The following is a 14966-nucleotide window of genomic DNA, read 5'->3' as shown; positions in this document are numbered from 1 at the left end:
TGCAACGCAGTGCCGCGTGAAAATCAAGGAGCTGAGACAAGGCTACCAGAAGACCAAAGAGGCAAACGGACACTCCGGATCCCAGCCCCAGACATCCCATTTCTACGAGGCACTGCATTCCATCCTAGGTGCGGCCGCCACCACTACCCCACCACTGACCATGGACTCTGAGGATGGGATATTGTCGACAGCCGGTTCCTCGGACATGGTAGTGGACGGGGAAGATGAGGAAGGAGATGAGGAGGACGAGGCAGTCGACAGCGCTTACAACGCTGATTTCCCCGACAGCCAGGATCTCTTCATCACCTTTACAGAGATCCCCTACCAACCGTCACCAGCCGTTAACCCGGACACAGAATCAGGGGAAGGTTCAGCCAGTAAGTGTTTTAAACATGTAAACATTTATTTTTCACAGAACAGGAATATTAAGAATGGGTTTTTCATGATTACTTTGCCCTAGGCGCTTAACTGTTCACTCCCTGGCAGTGCAACTACTTAAAAAAAAAAATCAAACAATGTCCGGTGTAGCATGATTGTTCTGCCCAAGCAGTTCTACTATTTAGTCCCTGCCAGTGCAGCTACAGTAAAATCCGGTCTATATGTCCGGGGATAGAGCTGAAATCCTCCATTGACATCTCCACGAAGCTCTCCTGGAGGTAATTGGAAAGCCTTTGCATCAGGTTCCTGGGGAGAGCGGCCTTATTGGGTCCTCTGTAGTAGGAAACATTTCCGCGCCAGGAGAGAAGCAAGTACTCCGGGATCATTGCCCTGCAGAGCATGGCGGCATACGGCCCTGGTCTTTGCAGGCTTTCCCGAAGCATCCTTTCTTTTTCCGTCTCGGAAATCCTCATCAGAGTGATGTCGCTCATGATGACCTGCTTTGAATTAGGTAGGGGAATGTTAGTATTGGGACTGCTTGCCTGTTCCTTTACAGAACTGTAACCGGCGGTTTACAGCCACGCAGTGGAGGCGGGAGAGGGGCAGCATACAGGGATCTTTCCCTGGGACAGCCGCGAGGGGGTGGGACAGGGGCAGAGTTCATGCTTGCCGGATTGCTGGCAGCAGGGACTGGCATTGCTTTCAGTGTGAAAGGAGGCCAGTGCAACTATCAAAGTTTTAAGCAGCCACAAGTATACGGCTTACCATATCGGCCTGCTACACAAATTCCGGTGTCCTGCCCCGCTTCTCTGATCTGCACTGCAAGACCCCAGGCACTGAATGCGAGGGCCGAAAATTCGACCTTGTCCTGAGTGCGCATGTGATAGGTGCTGTGCATGGTCTTGTTCACAGAGAAAGACTATGTTCTTTGTTCACAATGAAATTTATCTTTCTGAGGAATTCACTCCCTTTTTCCCATTCCCACAGCTGCGACTGTCTCACAACCTAGCCTGGCATCACACACCCAGAGGCTAGCGCAGATGAGGCGTAGGAAGAAGAGGACACAGGAGGACATGTTCTCGGAACTTATGGGCTGCTCCCGAGCCCAGGCAGCCCAGCAGACACAGTGGAGGGAGAACTTGTCCCAAATGCACCGAGCACACATGGAATGGGAGGAGAGGTGGTGGCAGGAAGACCAGCAGGCGACTCAAACGCTGCTTGGATTAATGAGGGAGCAAACGGACACGTTCCGGCGCCTTGTAGATGTTCTGCAGGACCGGAGGCAGGAGGACAGAGCCCCGCTGCAGTCTATCTGTAACCGCCCTCCCCCGCCACCCAGTCCCATACCCCCCTCACCCAAAGTCCAAAGAAGGAGGGGCGGCAGAGTCCGTGAAAACTCTCACTCCACCCCTGCAGACTGCTCAAGCACCAGAAGGCTCTCATTCCCCAAAATTTGAAAAGTCCTTTCCTTCCCGCCTCACCCAAGCCCCCGTCCAAGTTTCACCCCCCAGTTTCATGTGTAGTTGTTAATAAAAAATATGTTTCTGTTCATTACTGTTTCCATCATGTTCTTTAGAGGAGAGTCTGTCTGAAGGGGGGGAAGGGGGTTGGTAATTGGACAGGACAGCAGCAGGGCACACACACATTGCAGTCACTAGTTACCCTGGTCAGTCTGGGAGGTGGTTTTAGTGTTCTGTGGGGGGTGCTCTGTGACTTTGTGGCGGGGGAGGGCAGTTAGAGATCTTATGCAGCGGTCCTTATCCTGGATCACAGAGCCACGCAGCAGGGGATCTGTAACCGTCCTCCCCCTGCCACAAAGTCACATAGCCCCCCCCCCCACACACAGTCCCGAACAGGAGGGGTGGCAGGCTCCGTTGAAACCACCAGTCCACCACTGCGGAGCCTGTCATTCCTGGAGTTTAGAAGCGTCATTTGCATCACTACACTACACCCGCTCCCCACCACAGTCTGCATCCCAGGTTCAAAACTTTCCCGCGAAAACAGTAATAAAGAAAACGGTGTTCATTAACAAAATTCAAGTCATTTTATTTTTAAACGTGTTTTGGAAGGGGGGGAACGGGGTATGTAAATGGAGAGGATACTGAAGATTTAGTGGGTAAAGAAACAGGGGCAGGTTCAGCTTCTCTGTACACAAACTGAAAAGTCACAGGTTACCCTTCTCACTCAGGAACCTAGCTTTCAAAGCCTCCCGGATGCACAGCGCGTCCCGCTGGGCTCTTCTAATCGCCCGGCTGTCAGGCTGGGCGTAATCAGCAGCCAGGCTATTTGCCTCAACCTCCCACCCCGCCATAAAGGTCTCCCCCTTGCTCTCACAGAGATTGTGGAGCACACAGCAAGCTGCAATAACAATGGAGATATTGGTTTTGCTGAGATCACAGCGAGTCAGTAAGCTTCTCCATCTCCCGTTGAGACAGCCAAAAGCACACTCCACAACCATTCTGCACTTGCTCAGCTGGTAGTTGAAGAGTTCTTTTTCAGTGTCCAGGGCGCCTGTATAGGGCTTCATGAGCCAGGGCATTAGCGGGTAGGCTGGGTCCCCGAGGATCACTATAGGCATCTCCACATCCCCAACAGTTATTTTGTGGTCCGGGAAGTAAATACCTTCCTGCAGCCGTCTAAACAGACCAGAGTTCCTGAAAACACGAGCGTCATGAACCTTGCCCGGCCATCCGACGTTGATGTTTGTAAAACGTCCCCTATGGTCCACCAGTGCTTGCAGCACCATTGAAAAGTAGCCCTTTCGATTAATGTACTGGCTGGCCTGGTGGTCCGGTCCCAGGATAGGGATGTGAGTTCCATCTATAGCCCCACCGCAGTTTGGGAATCCCATCGCGGCGAAGCCATCTATGATGACCTGCGCGTTTCCCAGGGTCACTACCTTTGAGAGCAGTACCTCAACGATTGCGTTGGCTACTTGCATCACAACAACCCCCACGGTAGATTTGCCCACGCCAAAGTGGTTCGCGACTGACCGGTAGCTGTCTGGCGTTCAGGGCCAGCTCCAGGCACCAGCCCACCAAGCTGGTGCTTGGGGCGGCACCTGGAGGGGGGTGGCGCGGCGCTCCGGCCCCCGGGGAGAGCGGGGCCACGGCCGGGCTCGCCGCCCTCCCCCCGGCGCCCCGGCCCCCCCCCCCCCCCGGCGCCCTCCCCCCGGCCGCCGGGGGGAGAGCGGAGCCCCCACCAGGGCTCGCCACCCTCCCCCCGGGGCTCCGGCCGCCCCTCCCCCCCCACGGGGGGGGAGGGGCAGCCGGAGGCTTTTTTGCCTGGGGCGGCAAAAAAGCCAGAGCCGGCCCTGCTGGCGTTGCAAGCTTCCAGAGGGCTATGGCTACTCGCTTCTGGACAGTCAGGGCTGCTCGCATCCGGGTGTCATTGCGCTTCAGGTCAGGGGACAGCAACTCACAAAGTTCCAGGAAAGTCCCCTTCCGCATGCGAAAGTTTCGCAGCCACTGTGATTCATCCCAGACCTGCAGCACTATGCGGTCCCACCAGTCCGTGTTCACGGCGCGGGGTCCCATGCTTTGTGACAGGTCTGTGCCACTCTCAGACTTCATGTCCTCACCGCGCTGCCGTAGCCTCCTCGCCCGATTTCTCAGCATCTGCCTCTGGGAAAGGTGGATGATAAGCTGTGAGGTGTTGACAACGGCCACAACTGCAGCGATGGTCGCAGCGGGCTCCATGCTCGCAGTGCTGTGGCGTCCGCGCTGTCACTCACCAGAAAAGTGCGCGAACTGATTTCCCGCCGGCGCTTTCAGGGAGGGAGGGCGGTAGTGACGTACGGATGACGACAGTTACCCAAAAACACCCTCGACACATTTTTTTACCCAGAAGGCATTGGCGGCTCGACCCAGAATTCCAATGGGCAGCGGGGACTGCGGGAACTGTGGGATAGCTGCCCACAGTGCACCGCTTCCAATGTCGACGCTTGCCCCGTTAGTGTGGACTCACAAAGTCGAATTACCGTCCTTAGTGTGGACACACACGTTCGACTTTGCAATATCGATTCCACATATTCGATTTAAGTAAAATCGAACTACTCTTGTAGTATAGACATACCCTTAGACTCTGGACTGGGTGCTATCTTTGTCACTGTACTACAACTTTCTCACCTAGCAGAGAAAAAAACAAATGTGGTGTTCTTGCACTAGGGGATTTTCATGTCACACGGAAGATGAGAGTTTAATCCTTCTAGAAGGGTTCACTGACATACACCCGACTATATAAACATTCCTCTCATACTTAGACTTACACTAGTGTGTGGTGAGGTTCTTACTATAAAGACTAGAGACTGTTTACCCAGATCCATTTGGAAAATGGCAGAGAACTGTTCTGTGTTGATTTATATAGCTGTGTGAGAGCCCTTTGCATGCATGAGCTCAGGCTGTTCGATAAAGGATTGATAATCCATTCTGTTCTTACTAATTGAGAAATATTCTCAATAGACTAGAGGTCCCTAACTTCCAAGCCTGCTAATATAAAAAGAAGTGCGTGTGTTAGGTGAATGGTGGTTGTGGGATAATACATTGGGTAGCTGTGTAAAAGAACCCAAGCATTCCCATGATGATGCTCTTCAAAAAAATAAAGAGAGTTTCTTAAACTTTTAGCAGAATTGCACCAGGGTTTTGACACAGTATTTCACCAGATTAAGAGAAAGAATGAGATACTGATGGTGACAAAAAAAGAAGAGATGAAGCAGTTGAAGTTGATAAAAATAGATAATGAAAAGCAAGATGCTTAAAGAGGTGACCTGCTGCCTTCTTAGCATAAATACATTTAAACATTACATTTTTCTTTTTACAGTTACTATCAGTTTTACTTCTGTTTAATTTCATTTTTCTTTTGTAACTGTTCAGTCTTGAGTATTATTCACATTTAAATGCTAACCCAGTGGCTCTCAACCTTTCCAGACTACTGTGCCCCTTTCAGGAGTCTGATTTGTCTTGCGTACCCCCAAGTTTCACCTCACTTAAAAACTACTTGCTTACAAAATCAGACATAAAAATACTAAAGTGTCACAGCACACTCTTACTGAAAAATTGCTTACTTTCTCATTTTACCATATCATTATAAAAAAATTAATTGGAATATAAATATTGTACTTACATTTCAGTGTACAGTATATAGAGCAGTATAAACAAGTCATTGTATGAAGTTTTAACTTGCACTAACTTCACTAGTGCTTTTTGTGTAGCCTGTTGTAAAACTAGGCAAATATCTAGAGGAGTTGATGAACTCCCTGGAAGACCTCCACATACACCCAGGGGTACGCATGCTCATGGTTGAGAACCACTGTGCTAACCTAACATTGCTAAAAAAAAACAAAACATATGTGAGCTGGTGTGTTGGTGCAACAGCACCACCTCTAGCCAGGCAGAGCATTGCACCTCAGTTCACAGAGTCTAGCAGGGCTGTCAGTCAATTCCTGGTGCCCTGAAAATCCCTTCTGTTCTTAAATGCCTCAGGGGTTTGGTAGGGGAACCCAAACCTGCCCACTTCACCGGGTTCCAGCTCAGAGTCCTCAATCTAGACAAGCCAAACCAGGACTCGACTCCAGCCAAGCTCTAAGCTCCTTCCTACCTCCCCCTGGTTTCTGTAGGCTCTTCAGCCTGCTGGTCTGGTCATCCCTTCTTAGGGTGCTGTCTCTGAGCGACTTTTCAGCAGCTTACTGGCAGGAGTTCTCTTCTCCAGCCTGCTCACTCCTCTGACAGCCACCCCTCTGCTTCCTAGCTCTTTTATCCTTCCAGCTGCTGTGAGGCTGCCAATCAGCATTGGCTGGGACTACCTGCATTAACCCCTTGGTTGCTGGGCCAGGATAGAGTATATACATCTCAGGGCACCTTAATAATCATTCTTTCATTTTTTTAGATCTTAAATTCATTGTGTTTTGCATTTTTTAGAGTTAAAATAACTCAAGTAACTTGGTTTTTCTTTTTCTTTTTTTTGTAATTAGGTATAAGTAAGGCTGCGAGTCTGTCACGGAAGTCTTGGATTCTGTGACTTTCTGGGACCTCCATGACTTCTGCAGCGGCCGGTGCGGCTGCTGTGTGGTCCTGGTCCTCCCGGTCCCCGGAGCAGCACTGGCAGTACTGGGCCATGCCCCCACCCCAGCAGTAGCGGAGGTCCTGGGCTGCGCACACACACACCCAGCAGGAGTCCCGGGACACTCCCCCCACAAGCAGCATCAGCAGCCCTGGGCCACACACCCCCATGAGCAGCATTAGCGTTCCCGCCCCCTCCCCCCACAAACAGCAGTGGTGGTCCCATCTGCCCAGCAGCAGCGGCGGTCCCAGGCTGCGCCCTCCCCCACAGCAGCAGCCCCACCCCCATGTGAGCAGCAGCGGCAGCGGTCCTGGGCCACCCCGCTCCCCACGTGCAGCAGCAGTGATCCCGGGGCACACCACACCCCCGTAAGCAGCAGCGGTGGTCCTGGGCCAGCTGCCCACACAAGCAGCAGTGGTGGTTCTGGGCCACCCCCCCTCCCCCAGCACCAGCGGTGCCCCAGGCTGCTCCCCCTCGAGCACCAGTGATGCCCTGGAGCCCCTACACCTCGGAGCACCCATCCAGAGCAGCAGTTGTGCCCGTAGAGTCCCCCAGAGCACTTAAAATTTAGTCAGTGGTATTTATAGTACAAGTCATGGACAGGTCACTGGGTTGTGAATTTTTGTTTACTGCCCGTGACCTGTCCATGACTTTTACTAAAAATACCCATGACTAATCTTATACTTAGGTATAAGGCTCTATCTAAGACTAAGCCTATTGGAGACCATAAAGTTTGACTCTTTTTTTGTTACTGTTCTAATACATTAATGCTTAAAATATTTGACCATTTTTAGATTATCTGCAAATATTTGACCAATGTCTGACTGGTCAATTGACCAATCATTTTTGGACGATCAAATACCCAACCCTGGTCAGGCAGCCTTCTCCTCATTGCCTGGGTGCCAACTAGGGGTCACTGAGAGCATATTATTGACAGTCTCTCTACTCTCAGTTCCAGTACCTGGCATCATAACAGACACAGTAGCCAGGAGAAGCAATTGCTCAGGAAGTCCTTCTCAGCCCTTGTAGCCAAGGGATAGAGCATGCTCAGTCCAGACTAAATCTTCAGAGAACTTAACAGACAAACTCTAAAAGGTTGCTACTGAGCATGTGTGAACTGCAATTTTCAGTGGGTCATAACTCAGCCAATTTTGGGTAGATTTTTACATGGACATAAAAGGCATATCCTTGACACCAAGGCATACAGACGCTAGAGTTTCTCAATGAACTGGTTGTACCAATTTTTTAATATGAGCAAAACAACATAGTTTTCCCTAATCTATGTTCACAGAAACATCTGGACTTTAGCTGAAAATTTAAAAAAAAAATTCAGCCTGAGACAGACACCTGGCTTGGAAAATTTCAACCCAAACAGCTAATGTTTTGCAAAGTTATTAGCAACATGGTCTTATAAAGGAACATGTTAGGCAAACTTATCTAGAGGTGTCACTACCAGTTTTGCTTATATTCAAAGGAAGTATGTCAATTTTGGCCCTAACAAAGAAAGAGGTGTAGGTTAGTAGTGTGATCCTGAGCTGTAGCAGTGTAGCTCTGATGCTGACTTCCTCTGGGGTCTTGGGCAAGTCTCCATAAACTTAAACTTTGTCTCCATTTTCCTGTCTGTAAAATGGGGCATAATACTACTTACCTATACCTACCTCTCAGATGTCATGCCATAGACCCACTCTGTCACCTTGGATAAATCAGTTCACTTCTCTATGCCCCATTGCCTGTCATATCTATTTAGATTGTAAGCTCTTCAAGGACTATCTCTTACTATGCTTTTGTATAGTACCTAGCAAAAAGTTATCTTGACTGAGGCCTCTACAAACTACATACTAATAAAAAGTTAAACATTTATTCCAAGTTCTTCTCTGCTTTGTATTTTCCTGTCTTTTTTGTCTGACCTTTAATTATAAACTCTTTTGGGCAGGATCTGTATTCATTCTGTGTCTTCTGCATGGCTGAGCTCTTTGTCAGGGCTTACTAATCAAATAGAAAGTAGTAGTATGGGCCAGACGGTCCTCTCTACTTCTGGAGAGGATCCAGCTCTGGTGATCTGGCTGGGGAGTAGCTGAGTGAGTGCCAGCTCCATGGCATCATCCCCTCCTGCTTTTCCTTGACCCAGTGAAAGCCTCTCCATGGATCCAGGGGAAGGGGCTCTAAGCATAAGGAGGATTACAATCCGTGAGTGGAAAGGAGTGTAGACAGGAGCATGGCTGCTCTCCAAGGTACCATGACCCCCAACCCTACTGAGGATCCCAGAACAAAATAATGTTGATTTTGTTAGCGTTCTATTACTTGCTGTTAACCTAAACTGATTGGGGTCCAGTGGTGGATCCCATGGAATCATGGCTCTTGTAGAGTTATGTTCCCATGAGGGTTGGGGAGCCATGCGAAGATAGAAGACCACGATGTGGATGGTTCTGTCATCTATGGATCTCCCAGGATCTGGGGATTTAAGAGGCCAGTTCTCGTTCTGCAAGGGCTAGATGGCTAAATTCTGCCCTGTGAAGGAACAATGTGTTGGAAATGCAGTGTGTGTGGAAACTCCCAGAAATTCTTGTATCCTTGTGTGTGTGTATGTGTGTGTGTTCAGTTTTTTTTTAATAGGACAATTTGTCCTCTTAACTTTGAACATGAAAAGAGCTATGTGAATGCTAAATATTATTAATAATTACTATTATTACTACCATTATTAAGCATGGAGAAAAATCAACATGTGTCAAATGGAAAAGGATAACTTTGTTAGGGAAAGAAATGATATTTTTAAACTTCTAAGTGGATATTGCAAACAATGGAAAGAAAAAAAATCTCTAAAAATGCATTAAAAATAGACTGTTTCCTTCTAAATGTTTCAACTCCATCTTCATTGCTTTTGAAGGGTCAGTAACAAGCTATTTAAGGAGGAGATACCACAATGTATATATAAAAAAAGTTTGGCGGTAGAACAAAGTGATAGTTTTCTACTTTCAAACCACATTTGCCCTGTGCCAGCATCAGCATTCTGCCATTCTTTTCACCTCTGCTCCTCAGTTCAACATGGGAATAGCAGATATATGAACTTGACAAGATCTCTAAAGTACACAGAAAAATATAGTGAATCAAACTGGAAAAGAGATTCTAATTTCTGCATCTTAGTTTTATTTTTTCTTTATCTTTAAATAATAGCATATCCATTTTTGTGTTTTAATATAGAAGAAAATATGATATTTTCATTGTAATCACACTGAAAAAAGTCAATCTTTCAATGTATGGCTTGTCTACCTGTTTATAAAAAGTGTTTATAAATTGTTAGTTTATATTGACATTCTGGAAGTATAACGAAACCTCTGCTCTTCTTTTAACAGTTACTAATTTGCTACAGCTTGGAGCACAAGAGATTTATTTTATTAAAGAGGTTAATTCACTTAATAGTTTTTAATCTGAGCAGGTGCGACTGCAGCATTAATCAAGCAGTTCAGCCTTTGAGGTCACCTTTGCTTCACACACTAATATGTCATTTTAAAATAATAATTTTCAACTCTTCTGAACTGCAGCTGTTTGCTATCAAGAAGTTAAACATCAGAATTTAGGTTGGTTTACCATACAGTCCATTTGAATGGTTTACTGACTTTTGGCAACTCAGGTTTCATCACCAAAGTTCCTTTAACTTTATAGTTTAAAAAGGCACCAGGGCTTCAAAAATCCTGATACAGTAATAGGAAAACAGTATTAAACATCTAGGGCCACATTTTCAACCGGGCCTCAATCCAGCCACTTAAATTTGTGTCTGCAATTTTGTATGTGTATATTTTTGAATGCATAAGCCCCCCTTTTATATTTATATACACTTAAAACTAACCCCCCCCCGATATGCATGTTAGAGGAGAAAAATTAAATGTTATGGCTTTGTAAGATATTAAAGGTTTATCAAGCATCAAAAGTCAATTCTATCATGAATTTTAAGAGTTTCTACACTTATTTTGGGGGTTCTGTAAAGGTAGTGAGTGTAATTCTTCTACAGTTATACCAGTGGTTTCTTCATCTTTCTCTCTCTTAAATAAAGTCTATTAACTTTTGGATATTTGCGTTTGCCTTTTCCTAGTTCATCTCATCTATTCCAATAATTTTTTTTGTCACACACTTGATCAGCACTGTCTAGAGTTGCTTTTCTATTTGCTGCTTGTCACTCAATCTATTTTTTCATAACCCAGAATCCTCCATAAACACATTCCTGTTTCTGTCTCTTTCAGGTGCCAAATTGTTTGGCATATAGATGAGAACAATTCATCAGAGATTCTCAATATTTTTTCAGTTTCTGTGACCCTGCATTCAGTCACTCACAAACAGTCTTCCTGAAATGTGCCACAGAATCCTTTCCACAAGCTCCCACAGAGTTGCAAAGGAGAGGCTGCTGGGATCCGGGCAATGATTTATGGGGTATTCTTGGCATCTGAGGAAGAATAGCTGCAAATGGTTGAGCTAATCCGCATCAGCAGAAGACCAGCCATGGCAAATGAGAACAGGTTTGCAACCCACACAGACAAGTATAGAGGGAAAAAGGGAAGGAAAGCTACGAGAGGTAAAAGAAAGAAAACAAGATGGATGAGCAAATAGATAAAGCAGAAAACCAGGGAGAGGATACAGAAAAGAGATTTCAGAGAAAAAGCATTTAGAAATCAGGAAGGGAAAGCTAGATAAAATCCTCCCAAAAGAAAGAGTGCCTCTTATCCTCAGAAAGACAAAGTACTGCTTCTACAACAGTTAATTCAGGCATTGGGAAGGAGCAACAGAACTGAGAATGACTAAAAGGAAAAGGAAAACCAGGAAAGGAAAGGGTGTCATTTCTTCTGGCCTCAGAACACTTCCAGCGTGCATCCATTTTTCAAATTGTTTTCAGGAGTGGGTCCCCCAAGATTTCCCCCCTTCATTTATACATGGGATTCACAATCTCCAGCTGCTTCCCTTGGCATTGTTTCTCCTCTTACTTCTTCCCATGTTACAAATGGAATTTGAGGTTATATACAGCAAAATTCAAGCAAACAACAACAAAAGCAGACAAAACAACGCAAACAAGAATATCCAACTTCTGTTCCATGACACAGAAGCTCCCATGAGTCTTTTTATAGTAAGGAAGAATCTGGATATATATTGTGCAAAACTGGATTCAATGAGTTTTGCTCCCTGAGGGTGTTTTCAGCCTACGCCCTTCAATTTTTGCTGGCAAAGTAGAATAAACAAGAAAAAATGAGAAAAAAATAATTCCTCTTACTCACTGAACATAGACATATTCATAATCACCCAGAGCCTTTTTTTTTCATTTTGCTGTCATTTGAGGAAACATTTAAAGGTCTTTCTCCACTCTTTGCCCCCACCTCTTTCTTCAGGGCACCAGTCAGTTCCAGCTACTCTCCCTGGCCTCCAATGTGATTCAGATTTATCTGAAAGAGCTAGACTGAATGAGTTACCAGGTCTGAGGTGAGCAAAATGAGCCAGGATGGAAGGGTCTTACTGATACAGATCCCAAATACAGGGGCACAGGATTTGCAACAAATAAACTTCACTCTTTTAGATACACAAGTACAGGGCAATATGGCAAAAGTAGCTATTTGCTCTTCATCAGTTGAGTTCACATGGCTAGGTTTTACTTTAGTAACATCTGGATATTCAAACAGAAAGTCCAGGATGACTAAGGATGGACAAATGCATGACTGAAATCTTAAGTTTTCCCCTGAAGTCCATTATTATACTAGACAGCTAACATTTTTCCCATACTGACCCCAAATACTATCTAACAAAATGTCCTTCCAGATGGGCGTGTGAGATGGCAGATGTTCTCCCACAATGTTTTACTCATCTTTCCCTGACAGTATTGCCAATTTATTTAGGTTCAAGGGTGTAAACAGGAGTTAGTTAGTCCAAATGAGGAGACAGTTCATTAAACAGGAAAATGATGTCAGATAATTTCTGAGAGTTCTTTTACATTACTACGTTAGATAGGGCTGAGTCTAAGAAGTTGTCAGCTTCTGAAGAGTCTATGAAACAGGGATGGTCAAAAAAACACAGCACCTTATAAGTCAAACACAATCCACAAGCTGTGTCTAGCCCTTAAGCACCATTCCAGGCTGCTCTTGGTTTTCAGTGATTTCCGCTAGTATGGAGAGATGAAGGATCCAGAAAATATTTATCAAGAAGTGGTGATGCTAGACAGGAAGCGCACATGCAGCTGACGTTTGCTGTCATCCAAGAATGTTGTTCTGCAATAGAGATGTTAATAGGTCTTCACATGGATTTCTGTACTTGTTTGCACTGAAGAGATGACTATACATTCCTAAGGAATATATGGAAATTGCCACCCTGCTTTGGTGGTGACAGAGCAACATGTGCTGGGTCCCGCAGGCAACGTGCAGTGCAGCACACTGGGCCTTGGCACCCCCATAAGCCACTTGGCTCAGGCTGTGGAGGGGAGGAGAGGGCATGCTGGGAGAAGGCCCCCCCCAAGCAGGCTGCTTTGCTTGGTGGGCAATGAAGCAGTGCATACTGGCACCTGGTGTTCCAATCTACCCCATCCCCTCGGACCCAAGGGAGTCACCTCACGTGTGGGGCAGCACCTCAGGGTGTGAATCAGGTTACAAACAAAACCCTTCTGCTACCCAGCCCTAAGGGCTTCATGGCGGCTGAGCAGCCACCAGGCCACGCAACCAGCCGCCAGAACAAGGGGGACACTCCTGCCACAAACAAATAGAAGGGACCGTGGGGGGGAGCGGCTCATGTGGAAGGCTCTCATCAGTGGGAGGGGGCCAAAAAGAGGTAAGGTGGTTGAATCCCCGGGACCCCCAGTTCCCCGGATGAGAGCAGGACCCGGCCCCGCCCCCGTACCGCGACGGGGAGGGGCACGAGATAGGAAATCTGAGATGCAAAGAAGAGCCATTGAAGCCCCGCCCCGTCACGCGCATGAGGAACCTCGCTCGCGCGCGCGGTTAGTTTGGAGGGAAGAGCAGAGCACAAAGAGGCGGATTAATGCTAACGGTCGGTGGTCACGAGCCAGGTCCCCCGTTGGCTGGGTGTCCCGCGCCGGCCGCCCATTGGCTGTAGTTCCGGCTCGGCGGGTAACGGCCCGGGGCCGCCAGGCGCGTGGCTGTCTGAAGCAATGGCCTCGAGTGGCCCCGAGGAAGGGGCAGCCGAGATAGAACCGGCTTCGGGTGAGAACTCCCGCTCATGGCCTGCCGGGCCCTCGTCCGGCGCTGGGCCGAGCCGGCGGCCGCTTCTTTCCAGCCAGGGCGAAGAAGAGGCGGAGGCCGACCCATTGCCAGCCCAGTACCCGTCCCACCTGGGGGCCGTGCCAGGGCGGGACAAGGTGGCCTTGTACTGCGACAGGCTGCTGCGGGGCTGCAAGGTGAGCGGGGCCCGTACCCTTGAGCGCAGCACTGGCCGGGGCAGGTGGGGAGTTCCCTGGAGCCGCCTGCGAGGGGAGGGGTTCCTTTCTGGGGCGGGGCTGGGGGCTCTACAGGGCATCCGAAGAGGCGAGGCGCGCTCAGCCCGACGCGGGCCCGCCCTCTGACGGTAAACAGCTCCAGCCAACGAGAAGATCCACATAAGAGACCGTGCGATCATGCCCTCCGGACGCTGCCCCCGGGAGGCGGAGTAAAGAATGTAAATGGAAGGGAGAGCAATCGGAACGAAGGGAAGGGAGGAGAAAATGGCAGATGGAAAGGGGAGGGGCTGTGAAGAAAAATAAAAATCCAAGAAGGGGCATCTGTAAGGTTAGAGAACACCCTCCCAGAGTGCCATGGTGTTTACTGGGCCTGTTAGTTCCAGGATCTGAGAGAGACAAGATGGGGGACCTTTTATTGAACCAGCTTTTGTTGGTGAGAGAGACACGCTTTCCAGCTTACACAGGTCCTGCAGAGGAGCTTGGTGTAGCTTGAGAGCTTGTATCTCTTGCCAACAGAATTTGGTCCAATAAAAGATAGTATGGCACCCACCTTGTCTCTTATGTTATTTAGTAGCTGTGTCAAGTCTACTTCACAATGGTGTTAGTGCAATAAATTGGCATTTTTTTTCTCTGTAAAATAAAATAAATTGCCAACCTCTGGGAAAAGTTGCACACCTCACAGATATGAAATAACCTCGCCACCCTAAACTATGTCATGTGTCACTCAACTGGCATTTATTAAAAAAAAGGATGGTGGTTCATAGTATGTACAGAGTCTTAATCTTCCCATGTATTGTCATTTGATAAGCTTCAATATTCTAAAGCTTAACTTGACAGAATTAATTGAAAAGCTATTCAATGATTCCCCACTGTGCTGTTTTGAGATAGCCTTACCTCCTTTCTTAGGCTAGGTCCACACTACCCGCCTGATTCGGCGGGTAGAGATCGATCTTCTGGGATCGATTTATTGTGTCTCATCTGGACGCGATAAATCGATCCCAGAAGCGCTCCCCCGTCGACTGCGGAACTCCTGCTCGCCAAGAGGAGGAAGCGCTGTTGACGGGGGAGCTTGCCTGTGCCGCGTGGACCCGCAGTAAATAAACTTAGTTCGATC

The 14966-nt window shown here is 47.6% G+C and overlaps 1 protein-coding gene across 1 annotated transcript in view; it reads left to right on the top strand.

Moving 5' to 3' along the window:
• Positions 1-13567: 13567 nt before the first annotated feature.
• Positions 13568-14966, top strand: part of LOC112113452 (testicular spindle-associated protein SHCBP1L) — a 58538-nt gene continuing 57139 nt past the window's right edge. Inside the window, 1 exon segment of the mRNA XM_026656011.1 lies at positions 13568-13813. Coding sequence (XP_026511796.1) covers positions 13568-13813 — 246 coding nt within the window.

The sequence above is a fragment of the Terrapene carolina genome, unplaced genomic scaffold (assembly GCF_002925995.2).
Source record: "Terrapene carolina triunguis isolate 2854851 unplaced genomic scaffold, T_m_triunguis-2.0 Scaffold211, whole genome shotgun sequence".
Classification (NCBI taxonomy): domain Eukaryota; kingdom Metazoa; phylum Chordata; order Testudines; family Emydidae; genus Terrapene; species Terrapene triunguis.
This window is presented reverse-complemented; position numbering and strand designations above follow the sequence as displayed.